General features: G+C 43.3%; 1 protein-coding gene across 1 annotated transcript in view; it reads right to left on the bottom strand.

Annotated features, from left to right (window-relative positions):
* Positions 1-1,990: 1,990 nt before the first annotated feature.
* oscp1b (organic solute carrier partner 1b) overlaps positions 1,991-19,432 on the bottom strand; it is a 43,340-nt gene continuing 25,898 nt past the window's right edge. The window contains exons 6-9 of the mRNA XM_043717938.1: positions 18,279-18,348; positions 4,402-4,541; positions 3,348-3,411; positions 1,991-2,813 (exon numbers count right to left, since the gene is read on the bottom strand). Coding sequence (XP_043573873.1) covers positions 2,697-2,813; positions 3,348-3,411; positions 4,402-4,541; positions 18,279-18,348 — 391 coding nt within the window. The 3' untranslated portion in view covers positions 1,991-2,696. The remainder of the gene's footprint in view (positions 2,814-3,347; positions 3,412-4,401; positions 4,542-18,278; positions 18,349-19,432) is intronic.

The raw sequence follows: 19,432 nt of genomic DNA, 5'->3' as shown, positions 1-19,432 counted from the left end.
CTCCCCCCTCTCCTCCCTGACCTATCACCTTCATCTCCTTCCCCACTGACCTATTGTACTCTATGCTACTCTATCCCCACCCCCACCCTCCTCTAGCTTATCTCTCCACGCTTCAGGCTCTCTGCCTTTATTCCTGATGAAGGGCTTTTGCCCGAAACGTCGATTTTGCCTGTCCTCGGATGCTGCCTGAACTGCTGTGCTCTTCCAGCACCACTGATCCAGTACCTTCCATGAGGATCAATGGTTGGCACAACATCGTGGGCTGAAGGGCCTGTTCTGTGCTGTACTGTTCTATGTTCTATTACAACAAATACAAAAGTTTTCCTTATGTTTAAAACAATTTTAAAAAAAGGTGGTGCTAGAGACAAATGAAATGATTGGAATAACATGGTAGATATAAGAGTTATCCTAAACATCACTGATACAACTGCAGAATATTGTGTCCAAACTTGTCAATGTGCAAATCAACATGCACATAATTGCATGTACTCTTTAACCAACTAAGCTCCACATGTTTCAGTCCAAAGCAACATTGCCTGCTTCCATTGCCCATCCACATCAGAAGGGGAATAGCAACCGGCAACCTGCTGGAAAAGGTCTACTTCAACCAAAATCAACTCTCATTCAATGATTTCTCAACTTACCAGAAGTAACTAAGAGGTGCCACCCCAAATGATGAAAGTCATCACACTAGGAATAACAGTGACTCAAGAAAATAACCATCAGAAAGCACTCTCCCATTGTACATCCCACTGCCAGTTCCTTCAGCTTTTATCTCCCACAACATGTGGGCCCTTTTAAAACATTTCTGGGCTGGCCGAGGCTCTGGGCAACAGGGTCCCCAAGAATATACAGAGTGCAGCTCTAATGCATTTCAAACATTGATGTACCTAATTGAGAGTGTTCACTAACTAGACTTGGAGATGGACTTGAACACCATTAGTTACTGAAAAGGCTATTGCTTGGTCAAGTGACTGTGCAAACATTAAATAAATAATATAAAATATCAAGTGCCACTAATCCTCAATAGTTTGAATAAAACAACAGTTAACTTTTTTTAAAACAAAAATGCTTCAATGCATTTTGATTTTCAACTGATTATGAAATACAGCAAACTTTGAAGTTCACAAAACCAGGAACTGAAAGTTAGTTCCAGACCATAAAATTCTGTCAGGTTTAAAATACAATTGACAACCAAGAGGAACACGGAAGGTTCAGAGGGAATACAAGAAAGCAAGTTAGAGAAATAAAATGGAATTATGAGGAAATACTGGTGGTCAATGTAAAGGGGAAATCCCAAAGTCTTGTTTCTGATAGCACATAAGTAATAGAGTAGTGGTAAGGAGGATTTACACATGCAGGCAGTGGGTGTGGTTGAGGTAAGAAGTTAAGACATTCACCAAAGAGGTAGATACTACCCACACCATAATGGCAGAAGAGGAATTTTTTTTACTATAATTGTTCACATTTGATTTTAAAAAGTATTAGATAGCCCTGTTGGTAATCAAAATCGACAAAACACCTGGACAGGGTGAAATGCATCTGAGGATACTGAAGGAGGTGACAATGAAAATTGCAAGTTATAATCCTTCAACCTTCCCTCAACTTGGGAGAGGTCCCAGAAGACCAGAGAATTATAAACATGGTGCCCAAATCTTCCCTTGCATTATTCAACAACCCATCCCTTTATTTAATTTAAAGCCCTCTTTACAACCCTAGTTATTTAGTTCCATGAGGCACTGTCAAAGACAAAGACAAAATATTTTTGCAGAGCAAATACTGAAGCAAATACTGAAAAGATTACTTACTTAAACATTTTAACTTTAGCAAATAAAATAAAGTTAATCAAATCCAGTCCAACATCCAAAATAGGGAAGAATAAAAATGTATAGAATGAAAGCATTAAACCTCAATGTTAAAATAATAAATATTAAATCAAAAATAAATATGAATCAGATATGCTAAATACAAATTAAAGCTGACACTTAAATGTACATGTAATATTTTAATGAGGTTGTTAGTGTTCAAAGTTATTTAAAAACATTTACTGTCTGAAATTAATAATTCATCTTTAGAAATTCTAAGTTCTGAAGCCCAAATCTTGAGGCCAGCTCTGTTCTTCAATATTAAAAGCTGAACAAAGCTTTGTCTGTTTGATCAGATGTACAAATATCAACTGTCCAACCAGATTTTTATCCAACTGCCAGCAAGATGCCTTAGTGTGGCCCAATGGCTCCACTGCCACAGACTGTGATACCAGTCACACACAGTGAGCCTACTTTAGCCTCACTGACTGGTTTAAATTTTGCAACATACTTACTGACCATCCACATACCACATTTACATTCCCCTAATTTCCACCCATGGCCAACTAATCAGTTCGAGTTCCAGTTTTATCTGGTGTGATTTGATTTTCACAGATGCACATTCAAAAATTATGTTAAGAAAACACTTGTATAAAACTTCCACCAGTTCAGTGGTCTGCAAAAGTTCACAGCCAAGCCAACATCTCTGTTACCCCTTATCCCAATTCTTTTCCAGACCTCCATCCAGGTTCTGAAGGTCACAAATGTTTATGAATTATGAGCCACAGCCTGGTTGCTTAAATATTTACTATTTACAATGAGTTAAACTGAATGCAACAGTGCCAAAGTGCACAGAATTGCACAGAATGGGAATTCAGCTTTCAGAGGGTGTCACAGATCATCCATCATGGCCAGAAGATCATCTCCTTTACTGCAGCTGTGCTTCGGCTGCTCCTGGACATGGAATTCTTCCATTATTCGAGCTAATTCTTCATGCTGCTGCTGGTCCTGCAGAGAAGAACAACACATATGTTCCAAGTGGCAGTCTGCCGTTTTACTCCTTAATAAAACAAGATCCTTGATTGACTGAGAGAGTAAATGTACTGTCCACGATGCGCTATTACTTGTGCCTGAGGCAAGATCCATGTCTAAGCAGGCCCTCCTCAGAGAAGTTGGTAGTGGGGGAGCAGGACAATGACTGTCACTGTCCACTTAGGCTATGAAGCAGCTGAGGAGCCTTCAGCTCTTGCCATTCAGTGCCACTCTGAGTGAACATGTGGGGGCACAAACCAGGATTGGGCTTGTATGTTACCACCTAGCCCCTGCTCACTACTTACATAACAAAATGAATTCATGTGCCCATTTAGCTGAATTAGCAAAGGGTCTGCTGGTTCCCACAGGTTTGAAGATCTTTGTTGATCCAGTGCTTTCAGCTGCCAAAGCTGGAGAAGGAAGGTGGGAGGTAGGGCATCACAGATGTGTCCAATCATTAAAATAAAAGGGGCAGCTTTTGCAAATAGTGATCCAATGATATTCGCTTACCTTAGAGACCTGTATGTCAATCACCTCATCAAAAAGCTCTGGAGACTTTATGGCTGCTGCTTGGCTGTAACGATAAAAATAAATCAGAATGAAATTTCCTGTGACAAACAGCCTGTCTTAGTACAGCCCTACTATAACCTCACTGACCGATTTTAACTGTGATATATTTTCTGACCATTCATATAGTTTGCCCTTCCTCTGCCTTCCATCCATGGCTATCTAATCAGTCACAGTCACAGTTTTACTTGGTGTGATTTGATTTTCACAGATGCGCACACAAAAAATATCAAGAAGACACTTGCACAACCTATACAGATCTTCCTCCAGTTCACTGATCTGCAAAAATATTTGACAAACAGCTGTCCCTTGCTCATCCAACATAGTAGGAGCAGTGTTTCTGTCTTCCCTTTACCTGGTTAATTTTGTTGTGTTATAGTGATGCTCTGGTTTCTTACTGATAGAGTTTTAGGATAACACAGTGGTACAGCTGTCTCCACTGAACAGAGGTCTGAAGGCATGGCCTAGACGGAGGCAGTGATGGCAAGCATCTTAAATTGCCCTTTCTCACTGTCCCTCTAACCTTACAGCACGGTATCACACCAACTCAGTTCCTGTGTGTGCTGAGGATTAAAGTATTCCAAGATGTTTTACTTGCTGCTTGGGGTTAACCTGCTCTATGTATCATTCCCCAGCTAAGCATATAAACAGGTAACACTGCTTCTGACTAGAATGTACAAGGTACTGGTGCCAACTAGACTCTCAGTTGTAACATTCCAGCTCTCAAAGGCAGAGTCAGATGTGAAAAATTCATTTTCAAAGCATCTTACAGCACGGAATGTGACCATTCTGTTCTTCACGCCCAAGTGTATGTTCACAATGGAAAACATACATGTGGATGCTGAGGCGATAAAGTATGTGAAAGTTGATCTGCACAGGAAAGATGATGTAAAGATACAGTGCGAGTCAGAGGGAAGGACCATGCACAAGAGAAAGAGCCATGTATGTTTATAAATCTTGTTCCTGTGAATGACACAAAACAATATTGCCAACTTACTCCTCCTCTTCGTCTGTGCCAAACAGATTCAGCCGAAATCCTGGTTCAGTGCCCACAGGCTTTTTGATCTCTAGACCTCCCATTAACTGCGCCAATAAATTCAGCTCTTCCTTAGCCAGTGGGTTGGGTGCTGTATTCTCCTGAAACATAGCATAAGGAAAATGAAACGTTGAGAAAATAAAACAAGCAAGAACATAGATGATTATAGGGTTGGAATCTAACACAGACTATACTGTTGTGACAGCATCAGTATCTAACTTTTGAGACAATGTGCTAATTTACATGGAAGATTTTGGGTTCTCTCTCAGCAGAGATCATCTGGTACTTATTGGCAACAGGATTTTAAACAGGGGTGCAGTGACTGGCAAAGGAAAAATATATTCTTGCCTTTGATGATTTTAGGGTTTACACAGAGGGGCAGCACAGTGGCTCAGTGGTTAGCACTGCTGCCTCACAGTGCTAGAGACTCGGGTTCAATTCCCGCCTTGGGCAACTGTCTGTGTGGAGTTTGCATATTTTCCCCGTGTCTGCGTGGGCTTTCTCCGGGTGCTCCGGTTTCCTCCCACAGTCCAAAGATGTGCAGGTTAGGTGAATTGGCTAAATTAGTGTCAAGTGGATTAGTCAGGGGTAAATATAGGGGAGTGGGTTTCTCTGCGGAGGGTCAGTGTGGACTTGTTGGGCCGAAGGGCCTGTTTCCACACTGCAGGTAATCTAATAAATGCTCAAAGTGTAGTGAATGTTGTATCACTGATTATCCATTTACCAAAGCAGGAAGTAAGAGTCTGTCAGTCTTCCACAACTGTTTATTTGTATTTATTAGTTCAATACAAACTCCTGTCTGCTCTCTCTCCTTGACCAACTCCCTGGTTTCAGAACACATGAAGAAGGGTCACTGGGCCTGAAATGTTAATTCTGTTTCTCTCTCCACAGATGCTGCCAGACCTGCTGAATTTCTCCAGCAATTTCTGTTTTTCTTACAGATTGCAAGTATTCACAATCCTTTGTTTTAGTTGAATAATTACATGTAATTGTGAGAATGTGTGCGTGTGTCCGTTGGGGACAGGGTACAGCTACAAGTTGTGCACTGATTGATTTGAGGCGGGAGAGAAACCTTTTGCATCTCTGTGAGGTATATATCAAGTCAACATTTTTCATCCTGGTGATGCATGTGAAGGTAAAAGCCAAGGTTGGAAACAGTTGCATTCCCTTAGACCATCACAAGATTTTAAATTCAGGCCCAATATCAGTGCCATCTCAGATTGCATTTGTACTTCATTCGTGAGCATCATTATTTCAGCCGACAAATAAATACTTTTGGTAGCTGTGAGATCCCCTTATTATAAGCAAATTTATATTATATATTGATCTGCATTAGAACAGACGTCCACTATATTTAGTCATATTGAAACAAATAAAGGAATAAATTAGTGCTGTATGTTTTATTTTCCTGCTTAATGGTTCATTTGCACAGCGAGTGGAATGACTATACATCGGTGATGAGATCGGTAACGGTAGAACAGCAAATGGGAAGGCAAGTAAAACAGACCACCATAAAACTAAACGGCTTTTCTTTTAAACTTATTTAATTTGATGCCTGCTGAAATGGGGAATTATTTATGGAGAGATAGAATACAAGTTGCTTTAGTAAACAACATTATGATTACTGGCGAGGAGAGTAAATGGGAAACACCGTTTTGGAAAGTGGGAGGAATTTTTAATTGATTACTATAAGAATTGTTATTCTGTGAAGGGTGCAACATGAGTCACATTTGAGGGGATACTATTCCTCATTTTGTTTAAAGTAGAAGTTGTCTAGAAAAAGAAAAGCCTTTATTCATTTGTGTTTTTAGTGAGTTCTTACAGTAAAATGTTTAAACAAGGTGAAATCTTCACGTAGTGGCTGCAAATTCAAATCTGGAGCTATTTTCCCTGGAGGAGGAAGCTGACAGAATGTTTGATTGAATATTCGAATGTCTGAGGGGGCTAGGCAGCAGATAGGGAGAAACTTCTCATTTTTTAAAGGACTGAGAACCAGTGGATACAGACTTAAGGTGGTTAGCAAAAAAAAATTAGCGACATGAGGCAAAACTATTTTGTGCAGATAGTGGTTATAACTTGGAATGCACTCCTGCGTACATAGGCAAGGGCTAGACAGAAACCTTCAGCAGGCTGGACTCTGGCTTTTTTTTTTATTCATTCACATGATGAGGTTATCACTGGCCAAGCCAGCATTTATTGCTCATTCCTAATTACCCAGAGGGCAGTTAAGAGTGAACCACATTGCTGTGCGTCTGGAGTCACATGTAGAACAGACCAGGTAAGGATGGCAGTTTCCTTCCCTAAAGGAAATTAGTGACCCAGATGGGTTTTTCCGACAATTGACAATGGATTAATGGTTGTCATTTAGATTCTTAATTCTAGGTTTTTATTGAAATCAAATTCCACCAACTGCCATGGCAGGATTTGAACCCAGGTCCCCAGGATGTTCTCTGGATCCGTGGATTAACAATCCAGCGATAATACCACTAGGACATTGCCTCCCTCATAACACAATCCTGATCAAACTCAATATATAAAATTGATTCCCAATTTTGAATGATATTGTATTGTTAATAATAAATTTATCAAATCCCAACAAGAAACATTCAACCTCCATCATTATTCTGTATATTTTCCCTTTCTCTTTTGAGCACTTGAAATGTTGTAAGATTCAAGGCTCAGGGTCTAGTGCTGGAAAGTGCGACTGATATAGATTTTGTGTAGCCTTGGTGGGACAAACTTTATGGGTCAAAGGGCTTCTTTCACACTGTATGATTCTACAATAACAAAGCATTGCATTCAGTTCACATGTATATTTTTAGAAAACTAAATCTGGCAGAATAATATTACACTCTAGAAACAATCTTCAGGCCACTAAGTTTATTTCGTTTCCTGAGTTTTACTTCTGCATCTGTTGCCTTTTTGAAGTAAGTTTCAGAAATTCTCTTCTCTGAAAAGTCACAACCTGCAGGAACACAGCTTTTATGCTCATTAACCCACATACTTAGACTTCCATAATTCAGAAGTAATGTTTTGAGTCCTGTGACCCCTCATTAAAACTGGATGCTACCAGACCTGCTGAGTTTCTCCATCAATTTCTATTTGTGTTTCACATTCCCAGCATCTGCAGTTCTTGGTATTGGTTAATTGATACTGTTTAAATAGAGCTGCCAAAGTCAACAGTTCTAAGTCTCACTCACCCCCAGTAATCTTCAACCCCCTCTCACGGAATCACAGAGCAATTAGAGCAGGATAAAATTGACAATCAGAGCTTCAAATGTCCTGCCCAATTGCAAAAGAAGAGTGCACATTCCAATGCACTGGAGGCTGCTCCACATATCAGAATACTTGGACCAATATTTATAAAGGCCAAAGAATGGGAAATGCTGTGGTTTAGCTTGGGAAGCTAAGAAAATTAGTTGTTTAGTGACTAAAATACTCACTCTTGTGGAGGCATGGCATATGGGATACAATTTATCAAATCTTTCTTATAAAATTCTGTACAATGGTGTACTGAAGATAAAGTTAAAAATCACACAACATCAGGTTATAGTCCAACAGGTTTATTTGGTAGTACAAGCTTTCAGAGCATTCTCCTTCATTAGGGTTGCTAGTGAAGCTACACCATAGGTGATCCCCACCACCCTAAACACACACTTACACACTCATGCAGACCCTCTCTCATACTCATGCTCTCTCTCCGACACACACTCACACTCATGTGTACACCTTCTTACAGACATATTACTGGGTCAGGAGAAAGTGAGGACTGCAGATGCTGGAAATCAGAGTCAAGAGTGTATTGCTAGAAAAGCACAGCAGGTCAGGCAGCACCTGAGGAGCAGGAGAATCGACATTTTGGGCATAAGTCCTTCATCAGGAATGAGACTTGTGGGCCGGGGGACTGAGAGATAGATGGGAGGGGAGTGGGGCTGGGGGAAGGTAGCTGGGAATGTGGTAGTAGATGAAGGTGCAGGTGCAAGTGATAGGTTGGAAAGGAGGGTGGTGTGGATAGGTGGGAAGGAAGGAAGATGGACAGGTAGGACAGGTCAAGGTAGCGGAGCTGAGTAGAGTTGGAGGCTTGGGACTGGGATAAGGTAGGGGGAGGGGAAATTAGGAAACTGGTGAAATCCACATTGATCCCATACGGTTGCAGTCCCAAGGCGGAAGATGAGGGGTTTTTCCTCTAGGCATCAGGTGGCAAGGGTTTGGCGATGGAGGTGGCCCAAATCCTGCATGTCCTTGGTGGAGTGGGACGGGAAGTTAAAATGTTCAGCCATGGGGGCGGTGGGGTTGGTGGGTGCAAGTATCCCAGAGATGTTCTCTGAAACAATCTTCAAGTTGGCGTCCTGTCTCCCCAATGTAGAGGAGACCACATCGAGTGCAACGTATACAGTAGATAACGTGCGTGGAAGTACAGGTAAATTTCTGTCGGATGTGAAAAGGTCCTTTGGGACCTTGGACAGAGGTGAAAGGGGAGGTGTGGGTGCAGATTTTGCACTTCCTGCAGTGGCAGGGTAAGGTGCTGGGGGGCATGGATCTGACTAAGGAGTCGCAGAGGGAATGATCTCTCCATAATGCAGATAGAGGTGGGGAGGGAAATATATTCCTGGTGGTGGGGTGTGTTCGCAAGTAGCGGAGGATGATGCGATGCATGTGGAGGTTGGTGGGGTGGAAGGTGCTGACCAGGGGGGGTTCTATCCCTGTTGCAATTGAAGGGGTGGGGTTCAAGGACAGAGGAGCGGGAAGTGGAGATGCACTGGAGGGCATCATTGACCATGTGGGAGAGAATTTGTGGTCTTTGAAGTAGGAGGCCGTCTGGGATGTCCTGTGGTGGAATTGGTCCTCCTGGGAGCAGATGCGGTGGAGGTGGAGCAATTGGGAATAAGGGCTGGCATTTTTACAGGAGGTAAGGTATAGTCCAGGTAGCTGTGGGAATCGGTGGGCTTGTAGTAAATGTCCATGTTTAGTCAGTTGCCAGAGAAGGAGATGGAGAGGTCTAGGAAGGGGAGGGAGGTTTCCGAGATGGTCCAGGTGAATTTGAGATCAGGGTAGAAGGTGTTTGTGAAGTTGATGAACTGTTCAACCCCTCGTGGGAGCACAAGGTAGCGTCGATACAGTCATCGATGTAGTGGAGGGAAAGGTGGGGAATGGTGCCTGTGCAGCTGCGGAAGATGGACTGTTCCACATACCGGAAGAGGCAGGCATAGGTGGGATCCATGCAGGTGCCCATGGCCACCCCTTAGGTTTGGAGGAAGTGGGAAGATTGGAAGGAGAAGTTGAGCATGAGGACCAGTTCAGACAGGCAAATGAGAATGTCAGTAGAAGGGTACTGGTTGGGTCAGCATGAGTGGAAAAAATGGAGAGCTTGGAGGCCTTCGTCATGGCGGAGTGATGTGTACAGGGACTGGGTGTCCATGGTGAAGATGAGGCGTTGGAGGCCAGGGAAACAAAAAGCTTGGAGGAAGTGGAGGGCGTGTGTGATGTCCCGAACACATGTGGGGTGTTCCTGGAGTAAGGGGGACAGGATGGTGTCAAGGTACGCAGAGATGAGGCAGGAGCAGGCTGAGACAAAGGGCATTCAGGTTTGTGAATCTTGGGGAGGAGGTAGAATCAGGCAGTGCAGGGTTCGCGGACAATGAGGTTGGAGGCTGTGGATGGGAGATCCCCAGAGGTATTTAGGTTGTGGATGGTCTGGGAGATGATGGTTTGGATATTACTCTGTCGTGTGCATACGCGCACACACACACACTCACTCACTCACTCCCTCACACACACATATATATAAGTCTATGGTGTGAATTTGCATTTGCAGATTTGTATTGACAGATACATGCAATTTTGTTCAAAAAGCATACAATCTGGAAGCAGTCAGTCCACGTGACATTTTATATATTTCAACTTTGGAAACAGAACCAGTCTGACTCAAGGTTGGAATACAGACAGACTCTAACCTCACACCTCTAATACATTGTGTGAGCTGAGTTGTCACTTTTTTTATAAAACCTTAAATTATCTCAGAAATGTGACTTGAAAGCACTTCTGGGATTAATGAATCGAAACCTGCAACCTATTCTAAGTGATTAAAGACTTAGTAGCAATCTAGGTTTGTTCAATATATGGCTTCAGTTGTATGACATTTTGATCTTTTATTATAAATTCTGTGTCCTACGATCCTACTCCACTAGCTAGCTGATGAAGGAGCAGCGCTTCTTCCAAATAAACTTGTTGGACTATAATCTGGTGTTGTGTCATTTTAAACTTAGTCCACCCCAGTCCAACACCGGCTCCTCCACATCGGTACTGAAGATAGTAGACCCACTGAATTTATGGAGAGAGCAACTCTCTGATTATCCTACTGAAAGAAATTTATGTAGGAAGATAATGATAGGGTCTTGGAAGAGGAACATCTTGGGACCACAGGACTTGGAGGTTTTTTGACTGTGTTTTGAAATTTGGTTGGATGTACAGATTCTAGTCTTTATTTAAAAAGAGAGAGAAGGGAATCTCTTAATTGTATTTAATTGTAGGCAGATAGTGAGTATTAACTAGAAATTCACTTCAGAAATTCACTTCCTATTAAGAGACTGACTGTAGCTGTGGCTGTTGGGAGATGTGGCTTATGTTCAAACATGTCATTCGGATTGATTGACCTAGAGTTGAAAAGATAGCCCTGCACATTACAATGAGAGATGTAACTTGCAAACTTCTCAATATCTTTCCTTTAATCTCCTGTTACCTTCCTTTAGGTTATAATACCTTTTCCCAGTAGCCAGCAGTGGGAGGAAGGACAGCGAGGACCAGGGGCCTGCTGGGAAGGTAAGTTTAAAATTATATAAACTTAGCTCATGAATAGGTGGAGCGCACCCTGAGCAGGAGCAGACACGGGACTGCTGAGTAAGTGAAGGAATATATCTGGGTGGTTGCGTTACTCAAAACACTACTTAAGTAGTGTCTCCCTCCCATCCTCCTCCTCTAATCCTGTGCACCGGATTGGGAAGGTAACTGTTTTTAAAAAATTCTTTATTTTTTTACAGTTTTTAGGGAATTTAGAACAGTGGGGATGGCGGTTAGGGCAGTTGAATGTTCCTCTTGCAGAATGTGGGAGGTAAGGGTCCTCGCTGACTTCTTCTGCAGGAAATGCACCCAACTCCAGCTCCTTGATAACCACATTAGGGAACTAGAGCTGGAACTAGATGAACCTTGGATCATTCGGGAGACGGAGGGGGTTATTGAGAGGGGTCATACCTCAGGTGCAAGAAAGAGACAGATGGGTTACAGTCAAGGGACGGAAAGGGCACCAGCAAACAGTGCAGGGGTCCCTGCGGCCGTCCCCCTCAATAACAAGTATACCGTTTTGGATACTGTTGTGGGTGGGGTAAGCAATAGGGTACAGGTCTCTGGCACAGGGTCTGACCATGTTGCTCAAAAGGGAAGGGGAAAAGGAGCAGAGCAGAGTTAGAGGGACAGATAGGAGGTTCTGTGGGAACAAGACAAACTCACGGACGGTGTGTTGTCTCCCAGGTGCCAGGGTTCGTGATGTCTCGGATTGTGTTTTGGGATCCTCGAGGGGGAGGGGCAGTAGGCCCAAGTCGTGGTTCACATAGGCACCAACAACCTAGGTAGGAAGGGAGATGGGTCTTTAAAGCAGAAATTCAGGGAGCTAGGATGGAAGCCTAGAGCTAGAACAAACAAGAGTTGTTATCTCTGGTTTGTTGCTCGTGCCACATACTAGCAAGGCAAGGAATAGGGAGAGAGAGGAGTTGAACATATGGCTATTGGGGTGGTGCAGGAAGGAAGGTTTCGGATACTTGGATAATTGGGGCTCATTCTGGGGTAGGTTGGGCCTCTATAAACAGGATGGTCTATACCTGAACCAGAGGGGTACCAAAATCCTGGGGATGGGGGGAGGTTTGCTAAAGCTCTTTGGGAGGGTTTAAACTAATTCAGCAGGGGATGGGAACCCAAATTGCAGTTCCAGTGTCCAGGAGGTTGAGAGTAGTGAGGTCAGAAATATGGTTTCAAGGTCGCAAGAGTTCACCGGCCAGCAGAAAGGTGGTTTGAAGTGTATCTACTTCAACGCCAGGAGCATCTGGAATAAGGTGGATCAACGTGCAGCATGGGTTGGTACTTGGGACTTCGATGTTGTGGCCATTTCAGAGACATTGATAGCGCAGAGACAGGAATAGTTGTAGCAGGTTCCAGGATTTAGATGTTTCAGTAAGAACAGCGAAGATGATAAAAGAGGGAGTGGTATGGCACTGTTAATTAAGGACAATGTTACGGTGGCAGAAAGGATGTTTGAGGACTCATTTACTGAGGTAGTATGGGCTGAGGTTAGAAACAGGAAAGGAGAGATCACCCTGTTGGGAGTTTTCCAGAGGCCTCCGAAGAGTTCCAGAGATGTAGACAAAAGGATAGCAAAGATAATTCTGGACAGGAGTGAAAGTAACAGTGTAGATGTTATGGGGGACTTTAACCTTGCAAATATTGACTGGAAATACTATAGTTCGAGTACTTTAGATGGGTCAGTTCTTGTCCAATGTGTGCAGGATAGTTTCCAGACACAGGATGTAGACAGGCCAACAAGGGGCGAAGCCACAATGGATTTGGTACTGGATAATGAACCTGGCTAGGTGTTAGATTTGGAGGTAGGTGAACACTTTGATGATAGTGACCACAATTCGGTTATGTTTACTTTAGTGATGGAAGGGGATACGTATATAACGCATTGCTGGGGGAAAGGCAATTATGATGCAATTAGACAAGATTTAGGATGCATTAGATGAAGAAGGAAACTGCAGGGGATGGGCACAATTGAAATATGGAGCTTATTCAAGGAACAGCTACTGCGTGTCCTTGAGAAGAATGCACCTGTCAGGCAAGAGGGAAGTAGTCGAGTGAGAGAGCCATGGTTTACTAAAGAAATTGAATCTCATGTCAAGAGCAAGAAGGTGGCTTATGTTAGGATCAGGTGTGAAGGCTCACTTAGAGCGCTTGAGAGTTACAAATTAGCCAGAATAGGTCAAAAGAGAGAGCTAAGAGCCAGGAGGGGACATGAGAAGTCATTGTCAGGTATGATCAAGGAAAACCCGAAAGCTTTCTATAGGTATATTAAGAATAAAAGAATGACTAGAGAAAGATTAGGGCCAATCAAGGATAGTCGTGGGACATTGCACTTGGAGTCCGAGGAGATAAGGAAAATACTAAATGAATATTTTTCATCAGTATTCACACTGGAAAAAGACAATGTTGTCAGGGAGAATACTGAGATTTAGGCTACAAGACTAGATGGGACTGACATTCGCAAGGAGGAGGTGTTAGCAATTCTGGAAAGTGTGAAAATAAATAAGTCCCATGGGCCAGATGGAATTTATTCTAGGATTCTCTGGGAACTCAGGGAGGAGATTGCAGAGCCTTTGCTTTGATCTTTATGTCGTCATTGTCTATAGGAATACTGCCAGAAAACGGGAGGATAGCAAATGTTGTTCCCTTGTTCAAGAAGGGGAGTAGAGACAACCCTGGTAATTATACTCAGTGTGCCTTACTTCAGTTGTGGGCAAAGTATTGGAAAAGGTTATAAGAGAAAGAATTTATAATCATCTAGAAAGGAATAAGTTGATTAGGGATAGTCAACATGGTTTCGTGAAGGGTAGATCATACCTCACAAACCTTATTGAGTTCTTTGAGGTGGTGACCAAACAGGTGGATGAGGGTAAAGTAACTGATGTACTGTATGGATTTCAGTAAGGGGTTTGATAAGGTTCCCTACGGTAGGCTATTGCACAAAATAAGGAGGCATGGGACTGAGGGTGATTTAGCGGTTTGGATCAGAAATTGGCGAGCTGAAAGAAGACAGAGGGTGGTGGTTGATGGGAAATGTTAATCCTGGAGTTCAGTTACTAGTGGGGTACTGCAAGGATCTGTTTTGGGTCTACTGGTGTTTGTCATTTTTATAAATGACCCGGATGAGGGCTTAGAAGGATGGGTTAGTAAATTTGCGGATGACACTAAAGTCAGTGGAGTTGTGGATAGTGCTGAAGGATGTTGCAGATTGCAGACGGACATAGATAAGCTACAGAGCTGGGCTGAGAGGTGGCAAATGGATTTGAATGCGGAAAAGTATGAGGTGATTCACTTTGAAAAGAACAACCAGAATGCAAAGTACTGAGTTAATGGTTAAGATTCTTGGTAGTGTAGATGAGCAAAGAGATTTCGGTGTGCATTTACATAGATTCCTGAAAGTTGCCACCCAGGTTGATAGGGTTGTTAAGAAGGCATACCGTGTGCTATTTTTATTGGTAGAGGGATTGAGTTTCGGAGCCACGTGGTCATGCTGCAGCTGTACAAACTCTGATGCGGCCGCACTTGGAGTACTGCTTACAGTTCTGGTCATCGCATTATACGAAGGATGAGGAAGCTTTGGAAAGGGTTCAGAGGAGATTAACTAAGATGTTGCCTAGTATGGAGGGAAGGTCTTATGAGGAAAGGCTGAAGGACCTGAGGCTGTTTTCATGAGAGAGAAGAAGGTTGAGAGGTGACTTAATTGAGGCATATAAGATAATCAGAGGGTTAGACTGGGTCGACAGTGAGAGCCTTTTTCCTCAGATGGTGATGGCTAGCACAATGGGTCACAGCTTTAATTTGAGGGTTGATAGATATAGGACAGATGTCAGAGGTAGTTTCTTTACTCAGAGGCTAGTAAGGGCACAGAACGGCCTGACTGCAACAGTAATAAACTTGCCAAATCTATAGGGAATTAAATGGTCATTTGATAAACATATGGATGAAAATGGAGTCGTGTAGGATAGATGGGCTTCAGATTGGTTCCACAGTTCGGCACAACATCGAGAACTGAAGGGTCTGTACTGCGCTGTAATGTTCTATGTTCCATGTCCTAATACAGTAAAATACAAGCCCAACCATCGGAAACAGCCGGTGATCCACAAAAATGAAGATCTTATCACATTTTCAGCAATATGAAAATTCAAGGGTGACACGATCACTGTTCTTACTAGTTTATTTCCCCACTAAATAGAATATTGCAACCTACCTACCTTTCCCCTAGTCCTGCCCCTCCCTCCCCTTATTTATTTTTCAGTCCCCTTCCTCCTCCCAATCGTGATGAAGGGTCCTGCCAAAACTTTGACTCTCCTGCTCCTCGGATGCTGCCTGACCTTCTGTGCTTTTCCAGCACCAGCTTTATCAACTCTTGACTCTCCAGCATCTGCAGTCCCTACTATCTCCATACCTCTTCAATAAACAGTTATGAAAGTCTGGATGGAATATTTTCGATCAAAGTTCTCTCATGGAGTGAAAAAAACTTCGCCAATCAGAACATAGTGCTGCGTTGTCAGGGATGTCATCTTTTAGATGAAATGTGAAATTGATGAGATGTTAAATTAAGGCCTGTATATAAGAATCATTGAAGCCCTAAGGTGTGGAAGCAGGCCATTCGGTCCATTGAGTACACACTGACCCTCTGAACAGCAACACACACAGACCCACCTCCCTACCCTATCCCTGTAACCCTGTATTTTCCATGGCTAATTTAACTAACTACACATCCCTGGTCACTGGGGGCAATTTAGCATGTCCAACCCACCTGCCCTGCACATCTTTGGATTGTGGGAGGAAACTGGAGCACCCGGAGGAAACCTGCACAGACACAGGGAGAACATGCAAACTCCACACATATTGTCACCTGAGGATGGAATTAAACCCGGGTCCCTGGTACTGTGAGGCAGCAGTGCCAACCACTGTGCTGCCTAACATTCATGATTAATATTTGTCAAAGAACACTACATGAACAGAACGTTCTGTAAACTATATTAGGGCTTGAATTATATTCACATAAGATCCTCCAGTCTGTTTCAATGATCTTAACCAAGTCTAATGGAATAATACCCTTTAAGAACAGGATAGTAGCATCTGAATTGAAATTAAATGCCCCTGTACCACAGTTCTAAAGGGGGCATAGGCTGCCTCCATTTCTTCCTCTCCCGTCGACCATCCAATCCCCCTCCACTGCCTTTCTCATTCAATTGGCGGAACTGATCCGTATGCTGAACAACTTCTTTCAATCCTCCCATTTCCTACAACCTACATCCACCCACTAATCTCCAAATCCAGCACATCATCCTCTGGAATTTTTGCCATTCACAGTCAGACCCCACCACCAAAAATATATTTCCCTCCCCACCTCTAGCTACATTCCATAGGGACCATTCCCTCCGCGACTCCCTCATTAGGTCCACACTCCCCACCAAACCCCTCCACACCTGGCACCTTCCCCTGCTGCTTAAAGAGTTGGCAAAACCAGCACCCACACCTTTCACCTCACCTCAGTCCAAGACGCCAAAGGATCATTCCAAATCCAGTAGTGATTTACTTGTACATCCTCCAACCTCATTTAATGATCTGGTGTTATCAACGTGGTCTCCTCTACATCCGACAGACCGATGGAATATCTATGGTCCGTACACACCAAACAACCCCACCTTCCCATGGCCATCCAGTCCAACTCCCCTGAGGACATATCCATTCTGGGCCACATCCATCACCTAAACAAGGCCAGCCGCAAACTGGAGGAGGAACACCTCAGCTTCCACCTCAGCAGCCTACTATCGCATGGCATGAACACGGAATTCACCAGTTTCCATATCTTCCCTCCCCCCACTCCATCCCAGATCCAACCCTCCAACTCAGATCCATTCTCTTGACCTGACCTACCTGTCCATCTTCCTTCCCACTTATCCATTCTACACTTCCCACCGACCTATCACCTCCTACCTTTGCCCACCTCTCGCCATCCCATCTACCTTTTCCCTTACCCCACACCCCCTCCCTCTATTTATTTCTCAGCCCCTTTCCCCCTCCCCAGTCCTGAAGAAAGGTCCTGCCCGAAATGTCAACTCTTTTGTACCCAGGATGCTGTGTGACCTGCTGTGTTTCTTCCAATACCATGCTTTATCAACCCTCCTTCCTGGATACCAACTATCAAACTCTTTGGGGTTCTTATTTTCCAGTAACTTTGGCCTCTCTCAGTCACTTTCTTTCTGTTTCCTGTCAGCAATCCTACTTCCATCTGTGGCCACTGCTCAGAAAAACTATTTCCCAATTAATTTAGAACTGCACTTTCAAACTCCCAAGTATCCAATCTTTGGTCTTCTATTCACCATGATATTTCTGGAGTTACTGATCTGTTCAACTACACTGTAACCTCCTGGAAATACTGTAGGACAACCTGCATCAGACAGAGTGCACAAGTTAACATTCTGAAGAACATCTGAAGCATTTCATCTGAAACCATCTTCCCTCTATGAGTTGACAGAGGATGGTCTCAGCTAAAATTCTCATCTGCATTTTCATACCTCACCTCCGTAACATTCCTCTCTCTGTAATCTTCCCCAGGTCCAAAATCTTTTGAATAATTCAGGGCTTCTGAATATTCCTATTTATTTCCTTTGGCTCTAAACTGGAATTCTCTCCCTAAACTCTCCACCTTTCAATTTCACTTTCCACCTTTAAGATATTTCGTAAAACCCACTTCATTGATCAAGCTTTTGGGTTATCTTCCTCCGAGGCACGTCATATGGGTCAGTGTCAAAGTTTGTGCATCAACTCTCCTGTGAAGGACCTAGAGATGTTTTATTACATTAAAATACATGTCATTATTGCTGCTGCTGTTCAATCCATATTTAATTTGCAAAATGCCTTGTTGTGCATTGTATATCAATTCACACAGGTATATGGGAAACACATGAAAGAAAATGGGAAGACCCAGTGAAAACAAGAGGAAGCTAGAAACAGCAAATAGCAGTGGACTGAGCACTGACCTTTGTACGTGCAGCTGAATTCTTTAATGTCCCTGACATATGTGTTTCCACGGGCCGCGAAACACTGTACCTGTGGCCATTCAGATAATGCATGAGATTTAAAAAGGCACACAGCACAACATTAACAAACAAAACAATCTGTTGTATCTGTCACTCAAAGATTCAGTAGCAAAGTGTATATAATGAGCAGGCACCAGTGGCAGCTCCCTGGAACAATGAATGATTATTCACACTCATGACTAAAGCACAGACTAGGCACTGCTTATTCTGCATTCGTTCTTGAAAATGTAGGAATTAATAACAAATGAAAAAAGTTGAGCTATTAGCTACACAAATTGTAACATGGTGTGGGAGTTTGCCATCGGTTTCATCCCATTCGATCCCTAAACGTACACATGATGTTCTCAGAGATGGCATCTTTGCACGTTAATTTAACGAATGAATACTTACTTAAACGTGAACTGATTCATTACTTAAACGTGAACTGATTCATGTTGGTCAACAGAACTGTGGTTCCTTTAGAACCCTGTGCACAGCATTTCTCTTACTCAAATCTATGGGTCCGGAGAGGTCATGGTCTGCTCTGTTGTACATCGGCCTAGACCCCACCTATCTGAATCCTACAGCATCCTGAGGAACAGCATCTCCAACCTAATGGCTACAAGACGGACAGATAAACCAGTACCACTCCCTGATACACACACATGCCACATTAACCCATCCACACACCTCCGTCATGCAAACCCCACTCCATACACCCTTGCCCCCCCATCTAAATTCAACAATCCATCCGTTTCCTTAGCTGACCTCTGCTCTCTCAACCCCCATGACTTCTCACCCCCTGTCCCCACCACTCTCTCACCCCCTCTACCTTCTCAAACACCTGCCCTCTCACCTCCCTCTGCCCTCTCACCCCACAACCCCTGCCATGCTCTTTCTGCTTCCACAACCCACCACACTCTCACTTCCCCACTACACTCTCAAACCCAGACCCATAACTCTCAATAAGACCATAAGACATTGGAGCAGAAATTAGGCCATTCAGCCCATCGAGTCTACTCCGCCGTTCAATCATGGCTGATAAATTTCTCAAAGTTGAAACTTTATTGCTGGAAAAGCACAGCAGGTCAGGCAGCATCCAGGGAACAGGAGAT

This window comes from Chiloscyllium plagiosum, chromosome 27 (assembly GCF_004010195.1).
Source record: "Chiloscyllium plagiosum isolate BGI_BamShark_2017 chromosome 27, ASM401019v2, whole genome shotgun sequence".
In the NCBI taxonomy this organism is placed as follows: Eukaryota; Metazoa; Chordata; class Chondrichthyes; order Orectolobiformes; family Hemiscylliidae; genus Chiloscyllium; species Chiloscyllium plagiosum.
Note: the sequence above shows the minus strand (reverse complement) of the source record. Positions and strands in the feature narration are given on the sequence as shown.